This window comes from Cucurbita maxima, unplaced genomic scaffold, assembly GCF_002738345.1.
Source record: "Cucurbita maxima cultivar Rimu unplaced genomic scaffold, Cmax_1.0 Cma_Scf00023, whole genome shotgun sequence".
Lineage (NCBI taxonomy): Eukaryota > Viridiplantae > Streptophyta > Magnoliopsida > Cucurbitales > Cucurbitaceae > Cucurbita > Cucurbita maxima.
In genome coordinates, this window is record NW_019272039.1 from 2,206,266 (window position 1) to 2,233,290 (window position 27,025).

The window sequence follows — 27,025 nt, forward strand, 5'->3', positions numbered from 1 at the left end:
TTCTGGCTCTCCGTCCGTTCTCTACCTTCTCCTTCTCTCTTCCACGTCTTCGCTCGTTCCGCCATTACCGTCTCTTTGGTTCTCCCGCGCTTCAGAGCTAGGGTTCCAGCACATGATTCAGTGAGCTTCAATTTCGGCACATGATTCATGGCTACTTCATTGCCTTTACCGGAACTTGTATTCGTCTCGCCGAAGCGGCTTCTGTCTATTTCCAGTTCCAGATGTTCGCACTATAGGATTCCTCTCTCTAGAAGCTGTAGTTTTCGTGTTCTTTTTCGGACTAAAGTCAAGGCTGTTAGAGAAGACGGAGTGATTGTTGACAAGAGAGAGAGCGAGTTGATCAAGGAAGTTAATGGTTATGAACTTGGTGGCAATGGAGCTGCTTACAAGGAGAATGGCGATTACAAGTATAATGGCTGGGTTAATGGTGGAGTTACGGTTGTGGAGAGTGAGACTGATAGTAGTAATGGGAGCTTAATGAAGTATGTTAATGGAAATGGTGTTGCTGCGACGGTGGTGGGGGAAATTCAAGCTTCGGAGTCGACGGAGGAGGGGAGGAAGAAGAGGATAGAGGAGATTGGTAAAGAAGAGGCTTGGTTCAAGCGGAGTGAACAGCAACAGACCGAGGTTTGATTATCGGTTTACTTCAAGTTTCGTATTTCTTTGCTCAGTTTCTGCTTGTTTCTTGTTGTTATTATTTGATTCCATTGACGAAGGGATTCTACGTAATTTGGAGGTTTTTATTTTCAATCTTCATGTAGCTATTATATGTGCGCTTGCAATTTCTGATTACTAGAACAGCTTATTTGGGAGGTCTCAAGTTCTAGATCAGAGCTTCATTTGGGTGTAGCGGTGGTTTTACATGATACTTAACCAGAAGATAATGATTTCCTCCATCTCCATTTTAATCTGATAATCCATGTTTTGGACGCGGTAAATCAAAGTTACTACCGAAACCCACAAGTAAGGGGTGACATTGAGTGAATTGGATTAGTCGAAAACTTTTGGGTCAAATTGTGATTTAGTAAGCCTTAAAAGTTCATAGTACCTTCTATTACCTGGTCTATTTAGCAGTGTGTAACTGTCAAATGCAATCTTAAATTCTGGACTAAAAAACTTGGAGTAAGCGTTATGGTCTTAAAATAAGATTGCACCAATCCTGGTAATAAACATGTCTTAGTGATATAATTTGCAAATCTGAGTTCTTCTTGATGAAAAGCTGCTACTTTTGGGATGTGTTTTCTCATTATGAAATTAAACCTGGTAGTGTAGGTATGAAGCATCAACAATCCTTGCACTTTCCTCCATACTTTCGATCATTTTAATCTCTCCTTTTCAGGCTGTTTTTTATTCCATTTTCGGTCATTCTTAAGGATTCCATATTCGGTCATTCTTCAGGTTTCTGTGGCACCTGGTGGACGCTGGAATAGATTTAAAACATATTCAACAATTCAGAGAACCTTGGAGATATGGGGATTTGTTTTTACTTTTATCATTAAGGCTTGGCTTAACAGTCAGAAATTTACTTATCGAGGTGAGCCCTTCGGCAACATCAATGCCAAACATGATACACAAATTTTCTCTTTGGATTTCATAATGCTATTGGATGATAGGAGTTCTCACCTTATTTCATGGTCTTTTATTTGCTTTTAGGAGGAATGACAGAGGAGAAGCAGGTTTCCAGAAGAAAGATCCTTGCCAAATGGTTGAAAGAAAGCATTCTAAGATTAGGTCCAACGTTTATTAAAATTGGACAGCAGTTTTCCACAAGAGTGGACATTCTACCACAAGAATATGTTGACCAGTTATCAGAACTTCAGGTTAAAAATTCACTTATCTATGCTTGCACCAGCACCAGTCTGTGCGTAGGCCTGTTGCATATGAAATATATATGTTTTCAGTTGGAATGATGACATATTTCAATCTATCTTGCTTAGGCTGATGGATTCTCATTTTCAATTTAGGATCAAGTTCCTCCCTTCCCATCTGAGACAGCAATATCAATAGTTGAAGAAGAGCTTGGAGGTCCTTTGGACAATATATTTGATTGGTTTGATCGTGAACCAATAGCAGCTGCTAGTCTTGGTAAACTTGATTCACATTTTCTGTGGCTTACCATGATATTTGTTGGGAAATTCTGTTGAGCTAAAGCATTTTGGAATTCTCTGTTTCATGGCTGATTAGAAAACTTAACATCAAAAGTGTCTTTGTTCAGGTCAAGTTCATCGTGCAAGATTGAAGGGGCAGGAGGTTGTGGTGAAAGTCCAAAGGCCAAGTCTAAAGGAACTCTTTGACATTGACCTTAAGAACCTAAGGGTTAGTTTCAACATTGACTGAATTTCCTATTTCTGTTTTTGTGTGTGCTCAGAAATCAGAATTGTAGTGATCTCACTGCATTTATTTTATTCATGTCTGTGTGTCCTCTCTAGTTAGATGCATGGCCTCAGATACATTTTTTCTGGCGAAACTAATTTTCTTGTATCTTCTATTTTTCCTTAATAAATTGTGGTAAATATATCAATTTGTTTGTCATTAAGCTATGTCAATGCTTTTTTAAAATGCAAAGGTTCCTAGGGGTATGAAAATTTAATGGTGGAATTTATTTTTCAGTTTTTTTAATTGGCAAATTGTTGTAGAAGTATTACAGTAATATTAATAAGTTGCTAAGAATACAAATAAAAATCAAGAAAGGAAATGATTGATATACATTTGTTGACAAAATAAATGGTGTACAATGAGCTAAAGAGGAGGGAGAGAAGAAGAGGGAAGGAAAAAAAAAGAAAAGAAAAGGAGAAAGAGGAGAATGAAACTTTCGCGTGAGAAAATGAAGAAATGAGTATTGAACTATTAAGCAAAATTATGGATCTCTTTAAGTTCTGCTAAGCGCATGCCTGCAACATTTAAAACACTGAACTCCTGTTTGTCACTTCCACGATCAAATTTTCTAAAACTATCGAATTTGTATAGTTGAAAGGAATTACCGTTATGCATCAAAACCTTTGATATTTTTTTGCAGGTCATAGCAGAATACCTTCAAAAATTTGATCCTAAGTCAGATGGTGCAAAGAGAGATTGGGTTGCTATATATGATGAGTGTGCTAACGTCCTGTATCAGGTATCAGCATTCGCTCAACTATTAATTTTAGACACAACTACTGATATGTTAGATAATATAAAATCTTATTATTAAACTGCAGACTTTTTTTGATTCAGAAGTATTCAATCTTTTACTTATTTCTCTCAAATTCTATGCCTGTGTATAAATTCTCATTATTCCTAATATTATGTAAATTTCAGGAAATAGATTACACCAAGGAAGCAGCTAATGCCGAGCAGTTTGCAAACAACTTTAAAAGCTTGGACTACGTGAAAGTCCCATCAATATTTTGGGACTATACTACTCCACAGGTGTTATCAATTAGTTTGTACAATTAAACAATTATTGCGTTTAGCACATTGTCCTTACTTCTATTGTTTATCATTTTGAAACGACTTCAGGTTCTGACTATGGAGTATGTCCCTGGAATCAAAATAAATAAGATTAAAGCTCTGGATCAACTAGGCATTGATCGAAAACGGTCAATATCATCTTCAATTTTTCATCTTCATTTATGATAATTGCAGGAAATTAACTCATTGTTACCATTGGTCTTATGTGATACATACAGTCTAGGTCGTTATGCAGTTGAATCTTACCTGGAGCAAATTCTGTCTCATGGATTCTTCCACGCAGATCCTGTGAGCTCTGACTACTACTTCTCGTTTATGTTATTTAAGCTTTAAAATACCTGGGATTTTCTATTGTACTTGATTATGGTTAAAGTTGGTGTAAGTGCCTCAGATACTTCATTGAACTTCATATGAAGTATTATATAAGTTATCTTACAGACTTGAATAATGTGGAATGTAAATATGATGCGTTTAAAACCTAAATCTATGGTGGAGCTTCAAACTGATACCGCCTCCTTTTACGGCTACTGTACATTGAGAGAACATACATTACTGGCAGTGCATAGACGTCATACTCTTGTATCTGTATGTCCAATAGAATCATTGCTTTGGATGACCTGATACTACCAACCTTGCAGCTTTTCTGTTGTGATTATGTAAGTTATTCCCTTACAATAAATTGATATCCAGGGGAAAGAACATTTACCCTAAGGCTCAAACTCCCAACTGACTAGAGAGGACCAGTAAATACTCCCTATCCTCACTCAAGCCAAATTACTCATAAAAAGCATAAGATGAAAAGAAACAACAGAAACCACTCCCTATCCTCACTCAAGCCAAATTACTCATAAAAAGCATAAGATGAAAAGAAACAACAGAAACCACTGTCTATCCTCACTCAAGCCAAATTACTCATAAAAAGCATNAGATGAAAAGAAACAACAGAAACCACTGTCTGAACACTGCCCTAAGATGAAAGAACATTTACCCTAAGGCTCAAACTCCCAACTGACTAGAGAGGACCAGTAAATACTCCCTATCCTCACTCAAGCCAAATTACTCATAAAAAGCATAAGATGAAAAGAAACAACAGAAACCACTGTCTGAACACTGCCCTAAGATGAAAGAACATTTACCCTAAGGCTCAAACTCCCAACTGACTAGAGAGGACCAGTAAATACTCCCTATCCTCACTCAAGCCAAATTACTCATAAAAAGCATAAGATGAAAAGAAACAACAGAAACCACTGTCTAAACCCTGCCCTTAAATGTTTCTTTAGCACGTCTAGAGCTCTCGCTGTTAAATGACAGGGGAATGGATAATACCAGTCATATCAACTGAACAGTTTTTCAATTAGAAAAAGAAAATGGAAAAACTTCTCGCAGTAATATTTTTAATAGGATGAATTTCTCAAGTTTTCAGTGCATCTTCTCTGAAAAGATAAAGTTTGAAATTGAAGATAAAATATTTATATGGTCAAACTTCCAAGATGTCTGCCGTGCTTGCATCCATCTTCTAGATGTTATTGAATGTAGGTTATTGGAATCAGGTGTACTGCTTGCCTTTTTCTTTGTTTTTAAATTTTTCGACAGAGGTTTTTGAACTTGAAATGTACCTTTTTTTCAGCATCCTGGAAATATTGCTGTCGATGATGTCAATGGAGGAAGGTTGATCTTTTATGATTTTGGAATGATGGGGAGGTATTGGAATGTGCTTGCTTGCGTCCAACTATGAAATTACGCCCCCATCCAATAAAAACAAAGAAAGAGAGAAAATCAATCTTAAATGGCCAGGATATTTTGCTAACATATTGCTGTATTGGTGCCTTGCAGTATCAGTTCAAATATCAGAGAGGGTTTGCTAGAAACGTTCTATGGAGTGTATGAGAAAGATCCGGACAAGGTACTGGTTTCTTAAAATGCACCATTGCCTTTCATTTGACCATGTGAAGTGTATTTCTGTTTCTGTTTCTGCCACCTTTCATTTGACCATGTGAAGTGTATTTCTGTTTCTGCCACCTTAAGGTGATATACCAGTACCTTTATTTATGCCTTGATGAAGCGTAAATATGTTTTTAGCCATAACATGCCTTATAATGTTCAATTGTTTACAAGAATTCTTCTTTAGTGCAGGTTCTTCAAGCAATGATTCAAATGGGAGTTCTTGTGCCTACTGGAGACATGACTGCTGTTAGACGAACAGCTCAATTCTTCCTCAACAGGTTTATTGAAGGAGAAACTTGAATGAACTTAGAAAATACCCCACTGATCAATATTCATTTCCTTCATTCTTTCTTATTCCTGTCTTTCTTCTTCTTCTTCTTCGTTTTCTTCTTTTTCTTTTTCCTTTTGGTAATTGTTAGATTTGAAAAGGATTTTTCTTTGGTACTTTTTAGACGTGGAACATCAATAAGAAAATCTCCAAACTGAGGGGAGGCTTGAAAAACCCCCAATCTGTTAAAAGTGAGTTCATACTATAATTGTGATGAGGAGCAACATTTATTCACCAACTGAGAGCCAAAAAGAGAGATTCAGGAACCCCTTCCGAGGGCCTTTTCTTCTCGTTGAAAATGCTGTTTATGAGTCTCATAAAAATGAAAATGCGGTGTACATGGATTTTCATTTTAATATTATAACAAACTCATTAGTCATGCGAGGTTATTTTACCTATTAGGAGTACAGGCCAAATTAGGAATCAATCTGAGAGTTCAATGACACCGCTTCTGATGATCGAGCTCACAGTTAGATGTGTACTGTAGTGTTGTAACTTTTGTTGGGCTCAACCTTAATCTTTTGGTTATCATGGGCAGTATGTGTAGATTTGTATTAATAAATTAGATTATTCCTTTTAAAACAACAGCATGTTTAATCGTTACTTGTTTGAACTAAGCAAGCAACTGTTGGTCAAATTAAAATCATCTTGTAAATCCATTCTGCACAAATTTTCTGACCATGGACTTTTGAACTCAAACTCTCAGTTTTGAAGAACGTTTGGCTGCACAGAGAAAGGAGAGAGAGATGGCAACCGCAGAACTTGGCTTTAAGAAACCACTGACCAAGGAGGAAAAGTTGATGAAGAAAAAGGAACGTCTAGCTGCAATTGGTATGTAACCCTGTCGAGCAGTCCCCGTGTCCCATTATGCTTTAAAAATTTCCTTTTATTATTATAATCATTATTAAAAAGAAAAAGAAAAAGAAAAAATCTCTCTTTATTCCTAAGTGAAATACGAGAGTCTGCATATGAATATCTAATCTAAGTGATTATCAGATGATTACAAAGTTTCTCCTTTCAAATTGTACGATATAATAATGTTGTTTTATACTTGATGCTACAAAAATCGTAGTGAGCTTGTGTATAGAGTCCCGCTCATAGTTGTTGCACTCTCCTAACAGGAGAAGATCTATTAGCCATTGCAGCAGACCAACCATTTCGGTTTCCTGCCACATTCACATTTGTTGTTAGAGCATTTTCAGGTAATTTACAATAAATATGAAGGAACAGTTGCAAAATCGTATAATGACATTAAACGCTGAAAAACAAACTATTCCTGCAGTATTAGATGGCATTGGGAAAGGCCTCGACCCACGATTTGATATTACTGAAATTGCCAAGCCGTGAGTTTTGTCAGGGCTTACAATATTTTAAACTCCTCTAATCTTGACATTTTAGGATGTGAAAGTTTTTCTGTTTATCTTACATGGCGTTATGCTCATCATTTAGATATGCTCTGGAATTATTGAAATTTCGGGAAGCTGGAGTTGAGGTTGCCGTGAAGGTAAACATGATTGTCCTTTTCCACTTCGTCGTATTTCACATAATTTTCTTATTGCGAGCTTGATTTTCAATCCTACAAACGTTCAGGACTTCAGAAAGAGATGGGATAGGCAGTCTCGTGCATTCTATAACTTATTTAGACAGGCCGAAAGAGTTGAAAAACTTGCTGAAGTTATCCAAAGACTGGTAATGATGACAAACCTTCCCTGAAATCAATGGGCATGTCAGACCTTAGATGTAACTTTCATATTGGACCTGAATTTTATTTAATCAACAGGAGCAAGGTGATCTCAAGCTTAGAGTTCGGGCTTTGGAATCTGAAAGAGCATTCCAACGTGTTGCAACAGTTCAGAAGACGCTAGGAAATGTGAGTTTTTCAGTTGTTTCACATGCTTGCCTGGTGGGCTTGTTTGCATGTTAACATATTTCGACCACATTATCAGTTGGGATCCATAGAGATCTTATTGACCTCCCATCCTTCTACGTATGAAGGTTGGGAGGTCTACCAAGATCCAGATATATTTTTTTTTTGTAAGAGTTATAGACGAATATTTGTACAACTTTCTGCATATGTTGGAATGATTATATTCTGGCAAGTTCAATATCCCATCTTTTGACCATTAACAGGCAATAGCTGCTGGAAGCCTAATCAACCTTGCAACAATATTATATATCAATTCTATTCGGGTAAGAGGTGCTCTTGTTTTCTCTAAACTTGCTGCCATCTTTATTGCCTTATGATTATTGAATAGTTGCTATACTTTTTTCAGATGCCTGCCACTATTGCCTACATATGTTGTGCCTTTTTTGGGCTCCAAGTCCTCATCGGTCTTATCAAAGTCAAAAGAATAGATGAGCGGGAGAAGTTGATAACAGGAACCGCGTGAAAAATAGGTAAGTAATTCCTTACCGCCTCCCCTCTTCCTGCCCTTTCGTGACATGGCATTGCCCTCGCACGTGGATACAATTCCTTGAAAATATATGTTGAATTTAAGTGATCCTGAACATCACGACCTTCCAAATGGACATGTTTCAGGTTTCAGAGTTATGAATCACCACAGCAAATGAATCTGCTTACAATTCATCATCACATAGTTGTTTGAAAGCTCTGGTCTGTAGCCTGAGGTATACATCATCTAAAGATTACATTAGATGATTTGGGTTGAAAACGTGAGCACTTCTTCCGAGTTTACTGAAATCATATGATACGAATTGATTTTCTCCATATGGTTGGTTAACCAGCTCTGTTTTCTGAGTATTTTGAGCTTGCCTCATAAGCACTCCACAGGTGTGTCATCGAGTCTGGCAGCAGTTATAGTTTAAACAATTAGTCGGTGAAAATATGGAATAATGTATGTACCGTTTTCATTAGATATTGGAAAATGTTAATGTATTATGCAGAATGCTGCAACATTGAATTATTTTCCTCCCATCGTTTATGTATATAATATGTAGATGCAATAGATAACTTAATTCTAAATCCCATTTCTGGGGTCATGTTTTTTTTGCTTGTTTCATTCTCTCATCCATCTTTCGCGCCAGAATCAAGTGGACTGCAAAAAGGTACCACTAAGGTTGAAACTTCAGTTCTCGTTATGAACTACAGTTACTTGGAAAAGGTATATACTCGACTCATTAGAAGAGTTTCGTTTACACTGTAATTATTCTCATTTGAGTAGATATTTTAGACAGCATGAGTTATGGAACTTTGCACAATCGAAAGAGTTGTTGGCTGAAGACAGCCTTCATGTTTGGAACATTTTATTTTATCCCATCCTCCTCCGCACTTAACATTTACCATTTTCACACCAATACCTTCCCTTTATTTTGCAAATACAAAGGCACTATTTACCATGCAGCCAGAAACGTCATCTTCAGAGGAGTTGCAGTTTCCACAAAGGAAAGAAGTTTGAAGCTTTAAACTGCTTGTGAATTGCTGCTGCTACTTGACAAATGAGGCATGGACACAGGTTATGATTCTCTTATTATCTCTGCCACTGAAGTAAGAAATTTAGATTGCATGGAGTTTGCATAAACTAAGGAATAGATTGAGTGTAGACATAGTCTTCATGTTCAAAAACACTCTCTTTTCTGCCTCCCCCCATTTTGCATTCATCACTAACATCTTGACACTTGGATCTTCCCTGTGTCTGCCCCTAATGTAAGAACCATCATTTTATACAGTATGAACTCAGAGAAAGAGAGAAACAGAGACACAGAAAGAGAGGCTTACCAAATGGAAGGATTTAATGGAACCCACCACTAGTTCATTGGATTTTGCACGTCCATGCCCAACCAGAGCAAAGCAGAAGAAGAAAATCAGAAAGATAGCAAATCTTAGGGATCTCATTGAGTGGAGAAAGTTTTGCTGTCAAACTAGGAGTAAGTGGCGTTTTATAAGATGAAGAAGCTTCAGATGATGGGATTCAGAAACTAGACATGCACCGACAAGACAAGATCTTGAAAGCTTCTTCAGACAAAAATATTATACTGGTACAACTAATTTCTAATCTTTTTGATAGATGTGCTTTTGTGAAATTGAGCTTGCTTTTGACCTGTCGCCTGATTCCTTGGCAGCGAAGCTCGACCCTCAAGGAAATGGGTTGGCTTTCTTGGTGCCTCTGTCGAATGCATCCATAAACAAAATGAAGGGAGCTGAGGTGCGTGGAAAGTTGCTATTAATTTGGTTTTATCTTCAAGATTCTCCGAGCTGTCACTTCTCTCTTGGTCTGGTTGCTGATCCACGCTCACGTTGCTAGCCACTCACTCGCCCCCCACCGCCAGCCTACAGGTTCGACCTTTATTTTGTTAATTATTTTGCGAACTTATTGACTAAATAGGGAACTCAAATGAATCATCTTAGAGCATCAGATTATGAACAGGCATTAGCTGCTGCTTACTTATACGATGCTATCTTCTGTCAATTAAATCACTTAGTACAGATCTTATGCAGAAAATTATGAACAATATGACAGAATAATTTGGTCAATATGAAAGTCACCTAAGATGCCATTTTCTGCCATCGAAATCACGTCGTGCAGATCTTATGTAGAAAATCGTGAACAATACAACCAATTGATTTGGTCAATATATTAGAAGAGTCACAATGTGATTGCATCTTTTTATAATCTCTATCCTTTACAGGGAATCATTTTATATGTGTGTGTGCGTGTTAGGTAATGTGCTACCATGGCCTTTTTTAAAGGGAAGGAGTCTTAAATCCATATAATATTGCAAGTTGAGATATATATAGTATTTAAATAATGGATGGGTTTGTAAAATAAATTGTGATAAATGTATTTACCTAGACTCCATTAACTACTCTGAACCTTGTTTATATATTCTGACATGACATTGAAATTCCCACTGCTTTAAATTGTTGATGGTTTTTCTTAAAGGCATTTAGTTACACGTTCTAGGAATTCTATTACACCTTGGATAGAGCTTTTCCAGTTCTCCCAAATTTGGTCGACTTCATTCTTAATAAAAAAAAATTGCCTTTTGAGTACAGAAACCTTAATTTTTGCTTGAACTGCCAAAAAGGTTCACAATATGAAATTGTGATTTTTTTTTAAGCCTGTTTGGAAGGAATCAAACTTATAATATTAATTACACATTGCTTGAGAAACCAGTTTTCTCATAGTTGGCTTGGGCCATACTTCTTCTTGTGGAACCAAAAAATAATACTCTTGGAAATTTCCTATCATTATTTAGAGGGCTGATTTCTTCTTTATCTAATCACCTTTTGCCCTGTTAATATCAAGAGTTTTATCAGATGAACTTGTGCATCTGTTGAATGTTCAGGGTAAAAGCAGGGTTTGGATGAAGGCAAGCTTATGAGAAAAAGAGGTGGGGGCACCTTTTTTTACCCTAAAAAAGCCACAGATTTGCCACTTGTAGAGCTCTGGTGGATGGCTGTGTGCGTGTTCAAGAGAGAATGTGGCCAGCAATAAGGCCAAAACTGCCAGGTATTCTCGCTGCTCAATTTTCACAAAGGCCAAACTGGCAATGCAAATGTGATAAATTTTTAGTGTTTTTATATGGTCATTGCTTTTAATTATTGGTATTCTTTTTCAAATACATGTTCAAATGTTTGTAAATTACTAGAAAGTGCTTTTTTGAAAGAATTTTTTTTTTAGTGGAAAAGTCGTATGAGTTAGTTTTAAATACTTCGTTAAGATGGTGAAAATTTTGATGCGAAGTTTGTTGATTAGACGAGTGTATATTTATTATAATTTTTAATTCAATATTTGAATATAATTTATATTTTTATTATAATAATTATTATATTATATATTCAATTTCAACTTTAAATTTTCAAATTAAATTATTTATTTGAGTCATTGATGAAATACTTAAAATTAATCATGATAATATGTTATAAATTAAAGATAATGATAGAGACTTGTGTCTTGGCTTCTTCATTGACTTTAAACCATATAGGACAACTACATTTGTTTGTTTTTAGCATATTTCATTCAATGATAATAATGGAAAATGTTGTCAAAATTGATATTTTTGGTTAAGTTTTTGAAATTTGAATTGGTATACTTTTTAATTTTTTAAATTTGAAAAATGATTATAAATGTTAGGTGAGTTAATTGCAAAATTTAAATGGTGGATGGCCTTTACTAATTCTATATTATTTTTTCAGATTGCATGGATTTTTCTTTTACCATTTCTTTTATCTCTCACTCAACGTCTTCCTCTTCGTCTCTCCACTGGGTGTTATCCTCGTTGACATCAACAATCGGTCCTTCCTGTAGCAAATCATTAACAACTATTTCTGTGTAGGTTTGATTTGTGTTTATAATTTGAGTACTACTATCTCCATTTGAACAGGCCTTTCGAAGAAACTCAAAGCAAATCATGAAAGCTTATGCTTAAAGTGGATAATATCATACCATTGTGAAGCGTCTGATTATCTCTGACAATCCATCTCTCTCTCTATATATTTGCTTCTGTTCGGCCGTCCTTCTTTAGCTCCCACGTGCTGGATGAAAGTCCCACGTCAACTAATTTAGGAAATGATCATAAGTTTATAATTAAAAAAATACTATCTTGGTGTGAGATTTTTTGGGAAATCGCAAAACAAAATCATGAGAGCTCATGCTCAAAGTATGAAGAGTCGTGTTCATCTAACACCATGCACCTAAAATAATCAAACCCAAAAAAGTTTGAAGAAGTTAAGCTAATCATTTAACAGTGATTGGACTCAAGACTATGCAAGGAGGAGTCCCATATTAGTCAATTTAAGTGAGTAAAGTAACTTATATTGGTACGAGGCATTTTAGAAAAACCCAAAACAAAACTATAAGAGCATGCTTAAAGTGGATAATATCATACTATCGTAAAGAGTCGTGATTCTCAACACTAAAAGGCAATATCATATCCTTGTAAAGAGTCGTGATTCCTAACATCAAAAGGCGATTAGGGGTGGAGAGTTGGCGCCGCCAAGACTCGGATTTTCCATTTAATTGGCTCGTTTCCGGCGGCGATGGAGGAAGAAGAAGCTGACGATTTTGGTTCTGATTAGACCTTCTCTTCAACATTTCCAAGCCTGCACCGATGGACGGTGATTTTTTTTTTTTTTTTTTTTTTTTTTTTTTTTTTTTTTTTTTTTTTTTTTTTTGCATTTTTTATGTGGAAATTTTAAAGGGAAAACCATGTGTTTATCGCAGTAGTGAAGAAACGGCGACGGGGAACGGTTGCTGAAACGACGAATCGCCGGTAGTTGGCAACGACGATAATACCCATCGGAGAAAATGAAGAGTTTGGAAATTGGACGGAGAGAGAGAAAATAAAGAATAAAAGGAATAAAAACAAAAAAGCCATGTAATCTAAGCGACCAATATCAAATTAGTTAAGTCATTAATTTCGATTATAATTTATCCTGTTATTTTTTCTTTTAAAAATTAATAATCGTGAAATTGATTTAGAATTCATTTCAAACTATTTTCAGAATTAAAAAAATATATATTTTACCTTCTTTTACACAATAAAATTACAAGTCTAGAGTTTTATTTCACATTAAATGAAACTTTAAAAAATGATCATTTTTTAAATAAAAAAACTCAAAATTAAATGTTATAGATTAAATAAATAATTTAATATTAAAATAATCAATCAAGTGGAAACTCGAGCATAAATTGATTTATTATAACATATTATTAAGCGAAGAATTAAAAGTTTAATTCTTCTTTCACACATAAAAATTTTGAAAATTAAGAACAAAAGAAGTTATCTATAAAAAAAAAAAAAAGATGCCATCTAAAATATAAAAAAACCAAATATATTTTCATAATAATATAATTATGAATTAAAATAGTAATAATAATATAAAATATTTTGTTCGACTGAATTTACAAAACGAACGGTTCATAGTTAAGATATTCGTAATTTTTCAACGTTTTCGAAGGTAGATGGTTTAAATTTATGAATTTACCTCTCCAAATTAACAAAATTAAATTATTTTATAAATTTTTAATTTTGAGATTGGTGAGATATATTTTAAAAATTAAGACAAAAATGAGAAACAAAATTTATGAAAATAAATCTAGGTCAATTATGGGACATTATTTGTCCAAGAAGTTGGATGTTTAAGAAGACATCTAGGCATTAGAAAAAGACAGGACATCTTGGTCTTTTTCAAAATATTAAAAAAAAAAAAAGACGAAAAAAGAAAATAAATGTACAATTTACTTATTTTAGTAAATTTCCAAGAAAGAATTAGAAAAAGCAGAGGAATTTATTTGTTGTAATTGAAAGAAAAATAAAACACTATTTTTGATAAGTAAGAAAAATATTAAGAAATTTTGCTTAGCTGTTATCCACCTCCATTACGATCAAAACCTCCATGATTATCTGCGGAACTGAGGGATAGAGAAAGAAAGAAGAAGAAGGAATCCTCTTAACGCCGGCTGATTCCTCCTCCCCTTCACTGGCACTGCCTTCGTCTTCTCAGTCCAGCAGCCCTGACATCAACGACCAGTAGAAGAACAAAGAAGAAACAGGAAGCCATCTCTGTTGACCTAAAATCTTCTTACCTTTACTCTTTTTTGTGCTGACGGCGTCAAGTCGGCGTTATTGTGGAGGTGAGAGCATGTGAAGCGACGGAGGAGAGTACCGGCGGGAGGAGAGGACAGAAGAATGGAGATGGATTCGGAGCCGGCGAGTTGTTTTGGAGCTTTGTCCTTTTGTTTGACTGTGGTTTACTTGGCTTTCACATCTGACCAAAACCGCCATTTTTAACGCTTTCTCTTTCTCTCTCTCTCTTCGTTGTCTGGATTCTGATGTATATACTCCGCTTCTATCTCAACTTTCTCTCTCTTCTTTTCTTGACGTTCGGTCTGGTTCTAGGGTTTTGAGTACTCTTCTCTTCTAGTGTGGGCAAAATCCGTCGATGAATTATTAGGGTTTCCCACATTGTCACCAATGAATCTCGTTTCTTATTTATGCCACGGAGTTCTCTCTGTTCACTTCGTTTATCTCCTTATCGTCTTGGTTTCCGCAGCCTCTGATTCTGAACTCAACTGCCTGCTTGAATTCAAGAAGGGGATTCAGAAAGATCCGCACAACTCGCTCCAGGGGAAGTGGGATTTGGCCTTTGTTTCGAACTCCGATGGTTGTCCTTTGTCCTGGACTGGCGTGTCTTGTGATGAGAACGGTAATGTGTCTGCAATTGTGCTGGACCATCTAGGCTTGGGAGGGGAGTTGAAGTTTCAGACTCTGATTGGGCTTAAGAGCCTTAAGAATTTAAGTCTTTCTGGGAATGATTTCACTGGAAGGCTTGTTCCAGCTCTTGGGACACTATATAGTCTGCAGCATTTGGATCTGTCTTTGAATAGATTTTACGGGCCGATCCCAGCGCGGATCAATGATCTTTACAATCTGAACTATCTTAATTTCTCTGTAAATCACTTCAGTGGTGGGTTTCCAGTTGGTACATTAAATCTTAATCAGCTCAAGGTATTGGATTTGCACTCTAATCGACTTTATGGGAACATTGGCCTGTTGGTTTCTCAGCTGCGGAATGTTGAACATGTTGATTTAAGCGACAATGAGTTCTACGGTGGAGTTTCAGTTGGCTCCGGGAGCATTTCTAGTCTGGCTAATACTTTGAAGAATTTCAACGTAAGTTTCAATAGATTGAATGGTGGGTTCTTTGACGCTGACTCTCTCATGTTATTTCGAAACTTGGTGCTTTTGGATATGGGTCATAACCAGATTATAGGAGAATTGCCTTCATTTGGGGCCTTGCCTAATCTGCGGATTTTAAGGCTTGGTAATAATCTCTTATCCGGCTTGGTGCCTGGAGAACTGTTAAACAGGTCTTTGCAATTGGAGGAATTGGATCTTAGTGGCAATGCATTTACAGGTAAAGAATCGCTTTGTCTTACTCTTACCCCACTATTTATGGTTCACTGGAGATTGATTGACTGTTAGATGGTGCATTCAACTTAGATCTCCTATCATGGTTTCTATTTTCCTTTTTGATGTTTTTGGTGATGTTTGGCCTGAAATCAGTAAGTCACATGAACGATGAAGTTGTGTTCATAGATAATCTAATTCAGTTCAACAGGTTTCAAGAAAGGATCATTTAGATTATCTTTCTTACTATATGATGATGACCCTGTGACCAATTTTATTGTCTGATATGAACTTGTACTTTGATTTTCTGATCATACACTGTCATCTGTGACTTGATGTTCGTTACACTTTCTGAATGTGATTCATTATTTGTCTTGCAGGTTCGATTCTTCACGTCAACTCGTCTACTTTGAAATTTTTGGATCTTTCATCAAATGCTTTATCTGGCGACATATCAATTATGCAGAATTGGGAAGCCAAATTTGAGGTTCTTGATTTAAGTTCAAACAAATTCTCAGGAAGTTTCCCAAACTCAACTTCCTTCTTTGAGGGATTAAAGGTGCTTAATGTCAGAAATAATTTCTTAGTTGGCCCTTTGCCGTTTACATTGGGGAGCTCTCCTAGTTTATCTGCTGTTGACTTCAGTTTAAATGCTCTTAGCGGTACGATCCCTGCTAGTTTCTTATCATCTGTTACCTTGATCAGCCTCAATCTTTCAGGAAACCGGTTTACGGGTCCCATTCCCCTTCAAGGCTCAAGTGTTAGTGAGTTGTTAGTTAAACCTTCAGACTTGCCAATGGAATATCTTGATCTATCCAATAATTCCTTGACTGGTGGGATTTCAGCTGAGATAGATAAGTTGGTGAGGCTCAAATTGCTAAATCTTGCCAAGAATGAATTATCAGGATCGCTTCCTGTTCAATTGAACAGATTGATTGACTTGGAGTATCTTGATTTATCAAACAACAAATTTACCGGTAAAATCCCGGATATGCTTCCCAATCTACTTGTTTTTAACGTGTCCTACAATGATCTCTCAGGTGACGTTCCAGAGAATCTAAGAAACTTCCCTATCTCATCATTTCGTCCTGGAAATGGTAAACTTAGCTTACCAAAAGATATAGGTCCTCAGAACACGATTCCAAATAATTTCTCCGAGCCAGGAAGACATCATACTCCTAAAGCTAACATCCAAATAGCTATTATTCTTGCCTCAGTTGGAGCAGTTGTGATGATTGTTTTTCTTTTACTGGCCTATCATAGAGCACAACTTAAAGATTTCCATGGAAGAAGTATATTTAGCAGCCAAGGTGCTGAGGGGGACATTAAGATAGAACATTTCGGGGCTTCTCTTTTCAAATTTCAACCAAACAATCAGCCTCCACCAACCTCTTCAAGTTTGTCAAATGACCATTTACTAACCTCCACTTCAAGATCATTATCAGGGCAAGCAGAATTCTTATCTGAGATTTCTGAACATGTTTTACCTGGAGGTGCTGCAACAAGTTCATCGATGATTATTCCTAATTTGCTCGACGATCATCCCGTTACTTCTGGGAAAAATTCTTCCCCAGAATCCCCACTATCTTCCTCACACCAGTTTGTTGATGGGCGTGAACAACCTGTGACACTAGATGTGTATTCACCAGATCGATTAGCTGGAGAATTGTTTTTTCTAGACAATTCACTGCTATTCACTGCTGAGGAATTATCCAGAGCTCCGGCTGAAGTTCTTGGTAGAAGCAGCCATGGAACACTATATAAAGCTACTCTCGATAGTGGACATATGCTGGCTGTTAAGTGGTTACGTGTCGGACTGGTCAAACATAAGAAGGAATTTGCCAAGGAAGTTAAAAAAATTGGATCAATGAGGCATAAGAGCATTGTTCCTTTACGAGCTTATTATTGGGGTCCCAGAGAACAAGAGCGGCTTCTTCTAGTTGACTATATTTTGGGAGATAGCTTAGCCTTACATCTTTACGGTAAGAGTGTTTGAACTTTCTTATCATGTTTGGATTCTTTTTTCCAATATATTTTACTGTTGCTGACTGTATGGAACTGCACTTGACCAGGATAGTTTCTTCTTTCAAATTAAACTGCTGAATTTTATTGCCCGTCGTCCTGTGTAGTTGATAGTAAACGGTGCAAGATTCAACAAACTACTAAAAACTTTTAAACTTATCTTTGAAGGTGTTCCCATTTCTTTGAACCTGAATTTCGTACAGTTTTGATGGGATTTTTTGCTTTATCTTTGAAAGAATGACCGCACAACAATTGAAAATGGCCTGTTTTGGATGCTGTCTCTATGTTCTTATTATACTTGTATCTTGTTTATTACTACCACGTCCAAAGATTGTTCTTTGGAATGTGAGTTTATAATGGGCATAAGAATGTTTAGCCTGCGCTTGGCAACATGAATTCCTGCCAAGTTTGCAAGGAACTTGTGGATTTTTTTTTTAATAAACACTAGAATAGCACGACCCTTCACGTGCTTGTATACGTCTTGCAGACGTATGTTCACTTGCAATCAGACTCTCTCCAAGACTACTACTGTGTGTGTTAATGATTCATTGTGTTGTTTGGATTTTGGCAGAAACCACACCTCGAAGGTACTCTCGGTTGTCGTTCAGCCAGAGACTTAAAATTGCAGTGGAAGTTGCTCGTTGTGTGTTATATCTTCATGATAGGGGCCTCCCCCATGGAAACTTAAAGCCAACAAATATAATCTTGGCAGGCCGTGATTTTGATGCCCGGCTCACTGACTATGGCCTTCACCGCTTGATGACACCAGCAGGCATTGCGGAGCAGATACTGAATCTAGGAGCACTTGGATATTGTGCTCCAGAACTGGCTTGTGCGGCAAAACCTGGCCCATCTTTCAAGGCTGACATTTATTCATTTGGGGTGATTTTAATGGAGCTTTTAACCAAAAGAAGTGCAGGCGACATAATATCAGGCCAATCTGGGGCTGTAGATCTCACTGATTGGGTTCGTCTATGTGATCAAGAAGGACGAAGAATGGACTGCATAGACAGAGATATTGTCGTCGGAGAAGAAGAGCCTACAAAAGCGATGGATGAACTGCTGGGTGTGTCCCTCAGGTGCATTCTCCCTGTAAATGAGAGGCCTAACATCAGACAAGTCTTGGATGATTTATGCGCTATATCTGTTTGATCATCTTCCATCATCCACCCACCTCCTCCTTGTGTACATGCGTCTTGGAATTAGTTTTTTCCGCGTTCCTCGACCCAATTGTTTTTGCTTCCTATTTTTTACTTCGTATTTGTTTCAGCCTCCTGATTTTGGGCTAATTGTCACCATTTTTTTCTCTCCATGAAATTTTCTTGTAAATGGACAAGCCAAGCCATCCATTGATTTTTTTCTTTTTCCCTACAAGGTTTCAGTTTGATGTTAATTGAAGAAAATGTTGCTCACTTTCAATGTCTGCCTCTTCTCATTTTCATTTCATTATATCGAAGCTTTCTCATCTCCATCCCGTTCTTATAAAATTCTCCATTAAGAAAAGATACTTATAAAGGATTTGTAGACGTATTATTCATATTTTAACATATATATAGTTTAATAAATAAAATTTTAACGGTTTAGAATAAAGTTTCACTTTCATTGGTATAAGACTTTTGGCAATAAAATTATGAGAATTTAGATCTAATATGAACTTTTTTTCTTTTGTAAATTAATATTATGTCATTCTATTTTTTAATCAAGGATCCCGAGCTTAATAATAAACTAAAATAATTAAATGGTCACATGGAAAAAAAACTGTCAAAGTAATAAAATAAGTAAATATATAAGCAAGATTAACAACAAGTGGATCCGTGGCGCAATGGTAGCGCGTCTGACTCCAGATCAGAAGGTTGCGTGTTCGATTCACGTCGGGTTCAATTTTTTGTTCTTTTTTTTTTTCCGACCAATATTTTCTTAATTCTGATTCAGCCATGACCTCCACTCCCATCGTCTCTGAGGATGGCCGTTGCGACCCGAGTGGTCTGCATTTCGACTCGACCCAAGAGAAAATCTGCGGCTAAGACGGACAGGTTGGAGGCTGAAGATCTGGTTCGCGGTGTAATTAGAAAGTTCAGCAACAAAGAACCATCGCTCAAGACATCGGACCAGTACGCCTCGAGGTTCGCTATTCTTCCTATATGAACTCTGAATTTGGCTTTTTTTGCTCTGTTGAGTGCCAGAAGATGGGTAATGATGAAATTATTCACAGGCAGAGTTGATTGATTTCAAGTTCTATTTGGTATGGATAAAGAATGGAGTGTCAATATTTTTGGGTGAGACTAAGCAAGCAAAATTCTGCTATTGAGAGAGGCATGAGTGTTTTGATGATGTATTTCATTTTCAGGTCTTCAGATGGATGCAGAAACAACATTGGTATACAGTGGATGACGGGGTTTATTCTAGACTAATATCTATGATGGGAAACAAAGGGCCAAAATCGAATGGTACATCGGTGGGAAACGAAACATTCTCTACAAGAGTGAAAACCTCCCTAGTAGACGCATTTTAAAACCATGAAGCTGACAGCAATACGTAATAAGTTAAAACGAACAATATCTGCTGCCAATGTGTCTGGGCTGTTACAAGTGATATCAGAGCTAAACACGGAGTATGGAGTGATGTAAGCCAAACAAAGTAAAGGCTTTGGCTAAAGTTCTTTGGTACTTTGAGAACATGAAGGGAATGGAACGATGTAAGCCCAACATTGTTACTTACAACATTCTTACCAGAGCGCTTGTTCAAAGTGGAACTAAGTTGATGCATTGTTTAAAGATCTTGACGAGAGCATTGTTTCAGCTGATATATATATACACTTAATGGAGTGATGGATGCATATGGTAAAAACGGGATGATTAATATGAAAAGCAATCAAATTAAACCAGATATCATAACCTTACACTCGTTTCTTTGAGTAAAGTAACACTAAATCTTAGTTATACACCTTGTACGAGTAGCTCTTAATATGAGAGTAATCAAAATGTTGGATACAATACAAAAGGGTTGATAAAAATTTGAAATTTTACATTTTTGACAAGCTGTCAAGTGGCCTCAAATCAGGGATAATCAATCCTCATCTGATTCTGCACATTATTTTATGTATTAGAAACATGCAGAAGTATGATAAATGTATATATACCCACCAACTTATTTGGCCAAATTAAAGCGTAGAAACGCTCCATTGTCTACATATGACCTATATGTACGTACCATGTATTGCTTCCATGTTGTCTTCCTTATAAACACCAAGGGGGGATCCGTGTATAGATACAAGCATCTCACCGGGCTTTGGAAGCCTTCGGGTTCTCGGTGTCATTCCAATGGACAATCTTTGGTTACTTGCCTATGAAAGTAGAACTAGTTAGCTTATTGTAATAATACACTAAATAAAAGCAAAATTAGATTCGAAGAAAAGAGTATCAAAACATGTTACTCGATCTTTTTCAAATGAGATAAAAAGACTTTTTTGAAACAATTCCCCATGAGACCTCGCGAAGCTGAGTGTAATAAACTTCAAGCTGTTTTCTAGTCATAGCCTTACTAACTTTTGTACTCGTTGGAATTCATTTTTGCACCTCCGGTCAAGACTTTCCCTGAATTGTTTTCTAAATTTCATTCTGTCAATCAAATTGTTTCTTATATATATATATATATATATATATATATATATATATATATATATATATATATATATACATAAAATAACTTGAAATGAGATAAGCATTGAACATAAAAATAAAAATGCATAATGTATAACAGACACGCTACCAATACAGTAACTTTGTTCCTTTGACCAAGACCACCACTATGTACCTAGATTTGAGTCAACAACAATGTAACAAATTCTGGAAAATACCAATAACAAACAACTCTAGGGTATTAACAAGACAAAGTTAATGCAATAAGTTGTGCAAAAAACGTGAAGATTCTAACCCCAGGAGTTTGGAGAATATCTGTCATTCCAAGCATCATACTATCCGAGGGCTCTGCCTCCAAAACCTAAAAAGCAGAATTATCAATAAATATATCAGTCAATACCGAGCATCTTCACATCCGACGAGAAGACAATCTTCAGCTTCACCAAATAAACAACATGAAACAAGAGACATAGCCAAACTAAAACAAATTTTGTGAGCTCACATGGTATCATTCATTTTACTGATCTAAAGAAAAGAATTTGAAGTAAACAATTTAAGGTATCAAACGCAAAATTACTTACCAAGCTCGGAATTTGCAGGCTCTCAACATTGAAAGGATTTGTTTTCACTGCCACCAGTAGAGAAAATACGGTGAGTTGCAGCAAACAAGCATCAAATAAGGGAGCATCTTAGCCGTTCGTTTTATGCACCATAATCCAAAATCTACATATACCTGATTTACTGGAAAATTCAAATCCATTTAAAGATCGCATTCCAGCAGAGTAGTTAGGATAAGCTATGGACAGACGATGTAAGAGAGAAGCGTGTACATCCATTCCATCAACTGGATTGGCGCGTAATTCACTTTCAGTTTCCTTCCACTGTACTTCAATTTCTCCTACTTCGCTTTTTCCAGAAATGGACAAGTTTGGAAGTTTCTCCTTGAAAAATTGCAATAGAGGAGTTTGCAATTGCTCTTTGTTGAAATACGAACGAAGCAACCGCAATTCAGTAATCAAACGCTCGATCTCCACATCCCGAATGGCGCGAATTGCAGCAGCATGTCGTTCAACTATACACAAATGAAGGCAAAAGCAGCGGAAAAATATAAATTCAACGAACAATTGTCATTGAAAGAGACGCAAAACAATTTTCCTTCCCAAAATTAAGTTCAGGCTTCGGAAAATAAGAATCAATTTCAACATACCGTCCTCGTCAGAAACCAAAGGTGCTTGCTCCTCACTTTTTAATTCATTTTCTGCTTCGTCCTTTTCTTTTTCCCTAGGGCTAGACTTCTTGACAATTTTCTTCGCCTTTCGCCTTGCCATGTTCAGAAACAAATCTCTCTTGAATCCTTTGGACTACTCACTTTGCGGCATTCTTAAACGAATCCATACACTTCGTCACTGGATTTTCATAAATTGAAAACCGAACAAAAACTTCCAAACCCCTAGATGTAGTGCATAATGACAGTAATTGAGAGTTCGCAGTGGTAATTGACATAAACAAATACAAATTAAAGTCAAATAGCCTGAATTTCTACCAATTGGTTTCCAAAACTCGACGAAAGCTAATCACCGGAGACAGAAATATTGGATTAAACTGTGCCGGTGTACTGCCGCGCAATAGGTGATGTCCTCCTCTTCCGCTCCGGCCCGAGGAGCGAGGTTAGACGTGGGGAAAATCGGGCGGGGGAAATTAATTTGAATGGAATAATGAATAGAACGGATATTATAATGGGCCCAAACTGGGCCGCGTCAAGCAGTAATGAAATAAGCCCAAACGAAATTCAGTCCAACCAAGTAATATAAAAAAAATTCTAAACTATACACAATTTTTTTAAAATAATTAATTATTAAAGTGAGATTTTAAAATTGCAGAAACGGGTCGGGTCGGGTCCATTCTCTTAAATAAAAAAACATAAAATATTCTGTTTGTCTGTTAAATTTTATTTGATAGTCCCGATACTTCTGAAACATATTATTTAATTATCACGCACTTTAAAACAATAATATTTCTTAATTTAAATAATATAATGTCATTTCAACAATTGTATCAATATACTATCTATTATACATACATTTGTAATTATTTATTAATCTAGGCTTAAAATAAAATGACTAAATTAAATAAAAAAGTATATTTAATTTTTTTTTGGTTGTATTATTGTTTTTCAAATTCCTAAATTTAAGCGATACATTCTATTTTATTAAATATTTGATAATCATTTGAGTTTTTTAAAATTAAAATTATTTATTTTTTTTTTTAGTTTAATTTTTTTTTTTTTTTTTTTGAAAATAGATAACATAACAATAAAATCTAAAGCTTAATTAAAAAAAAACAAGAATGGAAAATATTAAATTCATATAATATAAAGTTGAGAAAACGTCACATATAATTCTATGAATAATTCAATACAACTTGTAACTCATTTAATATTTGATGGATAACCTTTGATTATTTATTTTTTAGTTTTTAAAAATTATATTTTTTTTTATTGGATCATTTTAAATAAATTGTAAAAAATAAAAATAAAAGAACCAAATTTATCTATTTACGAAAATATAAAGTCCAAAAGGGACAAAATCAAGAACAAAAAAGTATTTAAACCCAAAAAAAATGTTTCTTTAAATAATTTCATAAAAAGGAAAAAAAAAAGTTATTTAAACTGTTCAAAGTTCACGAGAGATAAAAATGGCGGCAAGATAGAGGAAGAATCGGTTAATGGCTCTACCCCAATGGATACTGAGGATCATGGCTCTGCCCCTTGAAATTTCGGAACCTGATCTGAAACGAACAGCGGGAGAAACGTGTTGCGCAGAAATTAGAAGGTAAAGTAAACTTCCACGAAGTCGCTTTAATGGAATTCTGGTCCCTAATCTTTATTCATTTGATAAAAAACAGCTACCATAGATTGTCATCAAAGTCGTCGATTATGAAAAGTACTCATCCGTTCCTATTTTCCGCCCAATTCAACGTAAGCATCTCACTGCGATTATTATTTTTTTTTTTTTCTCTTAAACTGGCAGGAAAATCAAAGCTGATGCTGAATTAAACGACGAAGAAAACGAGAAGCCATCAGGAAAAGGTGGATTCGAGCTCATTCGTCTTATTTAGCCAATAAATGCCAAGTGAGTAACGTGGGACGCCCCTTTTCTAAAACTGTTTGATCGATCAATTGTCACGGGCTCTGTTCTTTATATTCAATGATGGACTCTTGGAATTTGGATAGGTTTTCAAAAAGTAGAAGTTCTCTTTTGAGAAAACTGATAAGACTTTATTAGGAGAGTTGAATGTATCCTACTGGTGTTCGATCATCTGGATAGTAAATTGTAAACAAATTCGCTACCTCATAATAATCGTTGGATGTAAATTCAATATTTTCCCTGCACTTAATTACTATTAGACATAGATTTAAGGTACTTCTTTATGTACATCTGATCCAACTGTAAAACCGAACGATCACATTGTGATGATCTTATCAAATAATTAATCGTATTGGCATCTTTGTATCTCTCTATATTCATATGCTCTGTTCCCATCTCTCTACGCATCCCTCTCTTTCTAAGCCTCCTCTTTCACTTGTTCTAATCATCCCATCTCTATGGTAACTTCTTCCTTTGGAAAAACTGTTCTGATTTGTCATTTTTAAGAAGGTAGATTCTACCAAAAAAAAATTTCCAACTTACTACCAAACAAGAATTTCCATATCAAATCCAGATCTCAAATTCTTCTGCCAAATAAACTTCTAAACTCAACAAATACACCAATATCTTTAGTTGTAAATTCTATTTAAACTTGTACTCGAGCCACGAACAAAACATGGCTAGAGGAACCGTGTTTCACGATATAGATACCAAAATCATTTGATTTATCTACCTGCTGGCATAATTTTTTATTCATCTTCGAATGTGCTGATTTAAAAAATATGTTTTTTAAAAGAAGTGTTTTTCCTGTGAGATGTTTTTTAATCATACTTTGACTCGCCAGAAACTGTGTCAATGTATATGCTGTTGTTGGTGATTTACATTTTTTTATTTTGGTTATAAATCAAGCTGATTAGTAGTATTGACTGAGTAATCAAAACTGGTTTGCATTTGTGGCTGCAGCAATGTTGATGCGGTGGCTTATAATTGTTCTTGTTTCTATTGCGCTGCTGATTCCCACTTCCATTGCTCGGCCTGAGGTTATTGTTGCAAGCCATGGTGCTGTTGCCGCAGATGACTCTCGATGCTCCAGAATTGGTATGGATGTTCTACGGGAAGGAGGCCATGCAGTTGATGCTTCGATTGCTGCTGCTCTCTGCTTGGGGGTTGTAAGTTCCGCATCAAGTGGCATTGGTGGAGGAGCCTTTATGCTGATCAGGTCGGCCAGTGGAAAATCTCAGGCTTTCGATATGAGGGAGACTGCACCTTTGCTTGCTCATGAGGTCCTGTAACTTGACTCCACTTGTTTCATTTCCTTTGTTCGATTTTCCAATTTAATCTGTTTTAGAAGGAAGAAAGAAGGACCATAACCATATAATCTTGCTCATTTAATTGTTATTGGAAAGCTCGTACTGTTCATTTATCTCTGAAGTTAAAATTTGTGACAGTGCATTGGGCGTTTGGTGGCGCTAAAAATGTCAGCTACCAGTCAACTTTACGAAGCCTTCTGTTCTTATGGCTTAAGCTCTTGGGTCTAATGCTGATGAGAATTGAGATATAATGGTGTCTGTTAATTCCTGTCTTCATTATCTTGTGAATCTGATTGGTCCCTGGTTTTCTGAACATTTTTTTATACTTGCACGAACATATTCTTAAAAAGTCTTGTGGGTGACATTTGGTCACAATTTGATGGTACTTCATTTATCCAAGTGCCATCATTCAATCAGTCTCTTAAATCTCTTTTCACATATGAACAGAATATTTATGCTAGCAATGTTGCATCGAAAGCAGCCGGAGCCCTTTCCATTGCCGTTCCAGGGGAACTTGCTGGACTTCACGAAGCTTGGAAACAATATGGAAAGCTTCCATGGGCAAGGCTTGTTCAACCAGCTGAACGTCTTGCTCGCTTGGGATTTAAAATATCTCCATACCTTCATATGCAGATGGTTAAAACAGAAGCAGGAATCTTGGGAGATGAAGGACTCAGGAACTTGTTTACATCAGGCGGAAAATTGTTGAAACCGGGAGATGTTATCCGCAACAAGAAACTTGCACAAACTCTAAGAACTATTTCTAGATTTGGTGTCCAGGCCTTCTATAATGGATCGATTGGTATTAACTTGATAAGGGATATCAGGAAGCTTGGAGGGATACTGTCAATGAAGGACTTGCAGAGCTATCGAGTTAAAATAAGGGTCCCCATATCAGCCCGTACAATGGGTCATGAGATAATCACCATGCCTCCTCCTTCAGGAGGTTCTGGACTGATCCTTGTAAGTTTTCTGTCTTGAGAAGCAGTTGTTTTTCAAGTTTATTTTGTTAGTAATGACACATTCTGCTGCAGATGCTTAATATTCTGGCTCAATATAAACTGCCTTCAGGGCTTTTGGGCCCTCTTGGCATCCATCGGGAGATTGAAGCATTGAAACATGTAGCTGCCGTGAGAACAAACCTTGGAGACCCCAATTTCTACAATGTCTCCAAAGTTCTTTCCGACATGCTTTCGCCCAAGTTTGCTAGAAAGTTAAAGAAAACCATCAATGACAACAGGACTTTTGATCCAAGCCATTACGGCGGCAGGTTGGCGCTCCTTCATATATTACTTCACTTTCCCTCGTTTGTAT

The 27,025-nt window shown here is 36.3% G+C and overlaps 4 protein-coding genes, 3 long non-coding RNA genes and 1 other non-coding gene across 15 annotated transcripts in view; 5 read left to right on the plus strand and 3 right to left on the minus strand.

Annotated features, from left to right (window-relative positions):
- On the plus strand, positions 1 to 8,729 carry LOC111496898 (protein ACTIVITY OF BC1 COMPLEX KINASE 8, chloroplastic-like). Its single transcript, XM_023147455.1, has 21 exons — positions 1 to 627; positions 1,399 to 1,534; positions 1,654 to 1,820; positions 1,965 to 2,085; positions 2,216 to 2,316; positions 3,017 to 3,115; positions 3,298 to 3,408; positions 3,499 to 3,578; positions 3,669 to 3,738; positions 5,078 to 5,151; positions 5,284 to 5,353; positions 5,584 to 5,672; positions 6,429 to 6,553; positions 6,844 to 6,924; positions 7,005 to 7,065; positions 7,172 to 7,226; positions 7,313 to 7,411; positions 7,503 to 7,592; positions 7,853 to 7,912; positions 7,996 to 8,119; positions 8,262 to 8,729. Exons 1-20 carry the CDS (start codon positions 148 to 150, stop codon positions 8,110 to 8,112), a joined length of 2,286 nt encoding a protein of 761 aa, XP_023003223.1. The 5' UTR covers positions 1 to 147; the 3' UTR covers positions 8,113 to 8,119; positions 8,262 to 8,729.
- LOC111496908 overlaps positions 3,745 to 27,025 on the minus strand; it is a 25,511-nt gene continuing 2,230 nt past the window's right edge. The window contains exon 3 of the long non-coding RNA XR_002720533.1: positions 3,745 to 4,073. This is a non-coding gene — a long non-coding RNA (uncharacterized LOC111496908). The remainder of the gene's footprint in view (positions 4,074 to 27,025) is intronic.
- LOC111496905 lies at positions 8,870 to 9,594 on the minus strand. The gene is made up of 2 exons (XR_002720531.1): positions 9,459 to 9,594; positions 8,870 to 9,381 (listed from the first exon to the last, which is right to left on the minus strand). It is a non-coding gene; the product is annotated as an uncharacterized LOC111496905 (long non-coding RNA).
- Positions 9,602 to 12,164, plus strand: LOC111496907. The gene is made up of 4 exons (XR_002720532.1): positions 9,602 to 9,718; positions 9,803 to 10,016; positions 11,030 to 11,193; positions 11,880 to 12,164. It is a non-coding gene; the product is annotated as an uncharacterized LOC111496907 (long non-coding RNA).
- Positions 14,014 to 19,036, plus strand: LOC111496897 (probable inactive receptor kinase At5g10020). Its single transcript, XM_023147454.1, has 3 exons — positions 14,014 to 15,602; positions 15,976 to 17,577; positions 18,189 to 19,036. Exons 1-3 carry the CDS (start codon positions 14,660 to 14,662, stop codon positions 18,767 to 18,769), a joined length of 3,126 nt encoding a protein of 1,041 aa, XP_023003222.1. The 5' UTR covers positions 14,014 to 14,659; the 3' UTR covers positions 18,770 to 19,036.
- Positions 19,426 to 19,497, plus strand: TRNAW-CCA. The gene has a single exon. It is a non-coding gene; the product is annotated as a tRNA-Trp (tRNA).
- On the minus strand, positions 20,482 to 22,936 carry LOC111496903. Of its 4 annotated transcripts, none has more exons than XM_023147468.1 (7): positions 22,799 to 22,936; positions 22,463 to 22,635; positions 21,989 to 22,327; positions 21,837 to 21,883; positions 21,551 to 21,616; positions 20,828 to 20,960; positions 20,482 to 20,700 (listed from the first exon to the last, which is right to left on the minus strand). In XM_023147468.1, the coding sequence occupies exons 2-7, from the start codon at positions 22,581 to 22,583 to the stop codon at positions 20,684 to 20,686; spliced, it is 723 nt and encodes a 240-aa protein (XP_023003236.1). In that variant the 5' UTR covers positions 22,584 to 22,635; positions 22,799 to 22,936; the 3' UTR covers positions 20,482 to 20,683. The 4 variants fall into 4 exon arrangements, with proteins under 4 accessions (XP_023003236.1, XP_023003235.1, XP_023003233.1 ...); XM_023147467.1 differs by having other exon boundaries at positions 22,463 to 22,661; XM_023147465.1 differs by having other exon boundaries at positions 22,463 to 22,705.
- The window catches only part of LOC111496901 (glutathione hydrolase 1), a 4,437-nt gene continuing 1,332 nt past the window's right edge, over positions 23,921 to 27,025 (plus strand). Inside the window, exons 1-5 of one of the 5 annotated variants that reach the window (XM_023147458.1) lie at positions 23,921 to 24,086; positions 24,160 to 24,386; positions 25,365 to 25,684; positions 26,159 to 26,674; positions 26,746 to 26,981. In XM_023147458.1, coding sequence (XP_023003226.1) covers positions 24,380 to 24,386; positions 25,365 to 25,684; positions 26,159 to 26,674; positions 26,746 to 26,981 — 1,079 coding nt within the window. In that variant the 5' untranslated portion in view covers positions 23,921 to 24,086; positions 24,160 to 24,379. Of the gene's footprint in view, positions 24,087 to 24,159; positions 24,387 to 24,766; positions 24,863 to 24,891; positions 24,912 to 25,090; positions 25,259 to 25,364; positions 25,685 to 26,158; positions 26,675 to 26,745; positions 26,982 to 27,025 lie in introns of those variants that run through there. The other 4 variants (XM_023147459.1, XM_023147460.1, XM_023147462.1 and 1 more) reach the window with 4 other exon arrangements.

Coding starts and splice junctions, on each gene's coding strand:
- LOC111496898 (XM_023147455.1), top strand. CDS start 148: ATGGCTACTTCATTGCCTTTACCGGAACTTGTATTCGTCTCGCCGAAG. Junction 5,354..5,583: donor ATGAGAAAGATCCGGACAAG/GTACTGGTTTCT, acceptor TCTTTAGTGCAG/GTTCTTCAAGCAATGATTCA. Junction 7,227..7,312: donor GAGTTGAGGTTGCCGTGAAG/GTAAACATGATT, acceptor ACAAACGTTCAG/GACTTCAGAAAGAGATGGGA.
- LOC111496903 (XM_023147468.1), bottom strand. CDS start 22,583: ATGGCAAGGCGAAAGGCGAAGAAAATTGTCAAGAAGTCTAGCCCTAGG. Junction 22,328..22,462: donor TTTGGTTTCTGACGAGGACG/GTATGTTGAAAT, acceptor ATTTGTGTATAG/TTGAACGACATGCTGCTGCA. Junction 20,961..21,550: donor ATATTCTCCAAACTCCTGGG/GTTAGAATCTTC, acceptor CTACTTTCATAG/GCAAGTAACCAAAGATTGTC.
- LOC111496897 (XM_023147454.1), top strand. CDS start 14,660: ATGAATCTCGTTTCTTATTTATGCCACGGAGTTCTCTCTGTTCACTTC. Junction 15,603..15,975: donor TAGTGGCAATGCATTTACAG/GTAAAGAATCGC, acceptor TTTGTCTTGCAG/GTTCGATTCTTCACGTCAAC. Junction 17,578..18,188: donor CTTAGCCTTACATCTTTACG/GTAAGAGTGTTT, acceptor GGATTTTGGCAG/AAACCACACCTCGAAGGTAC.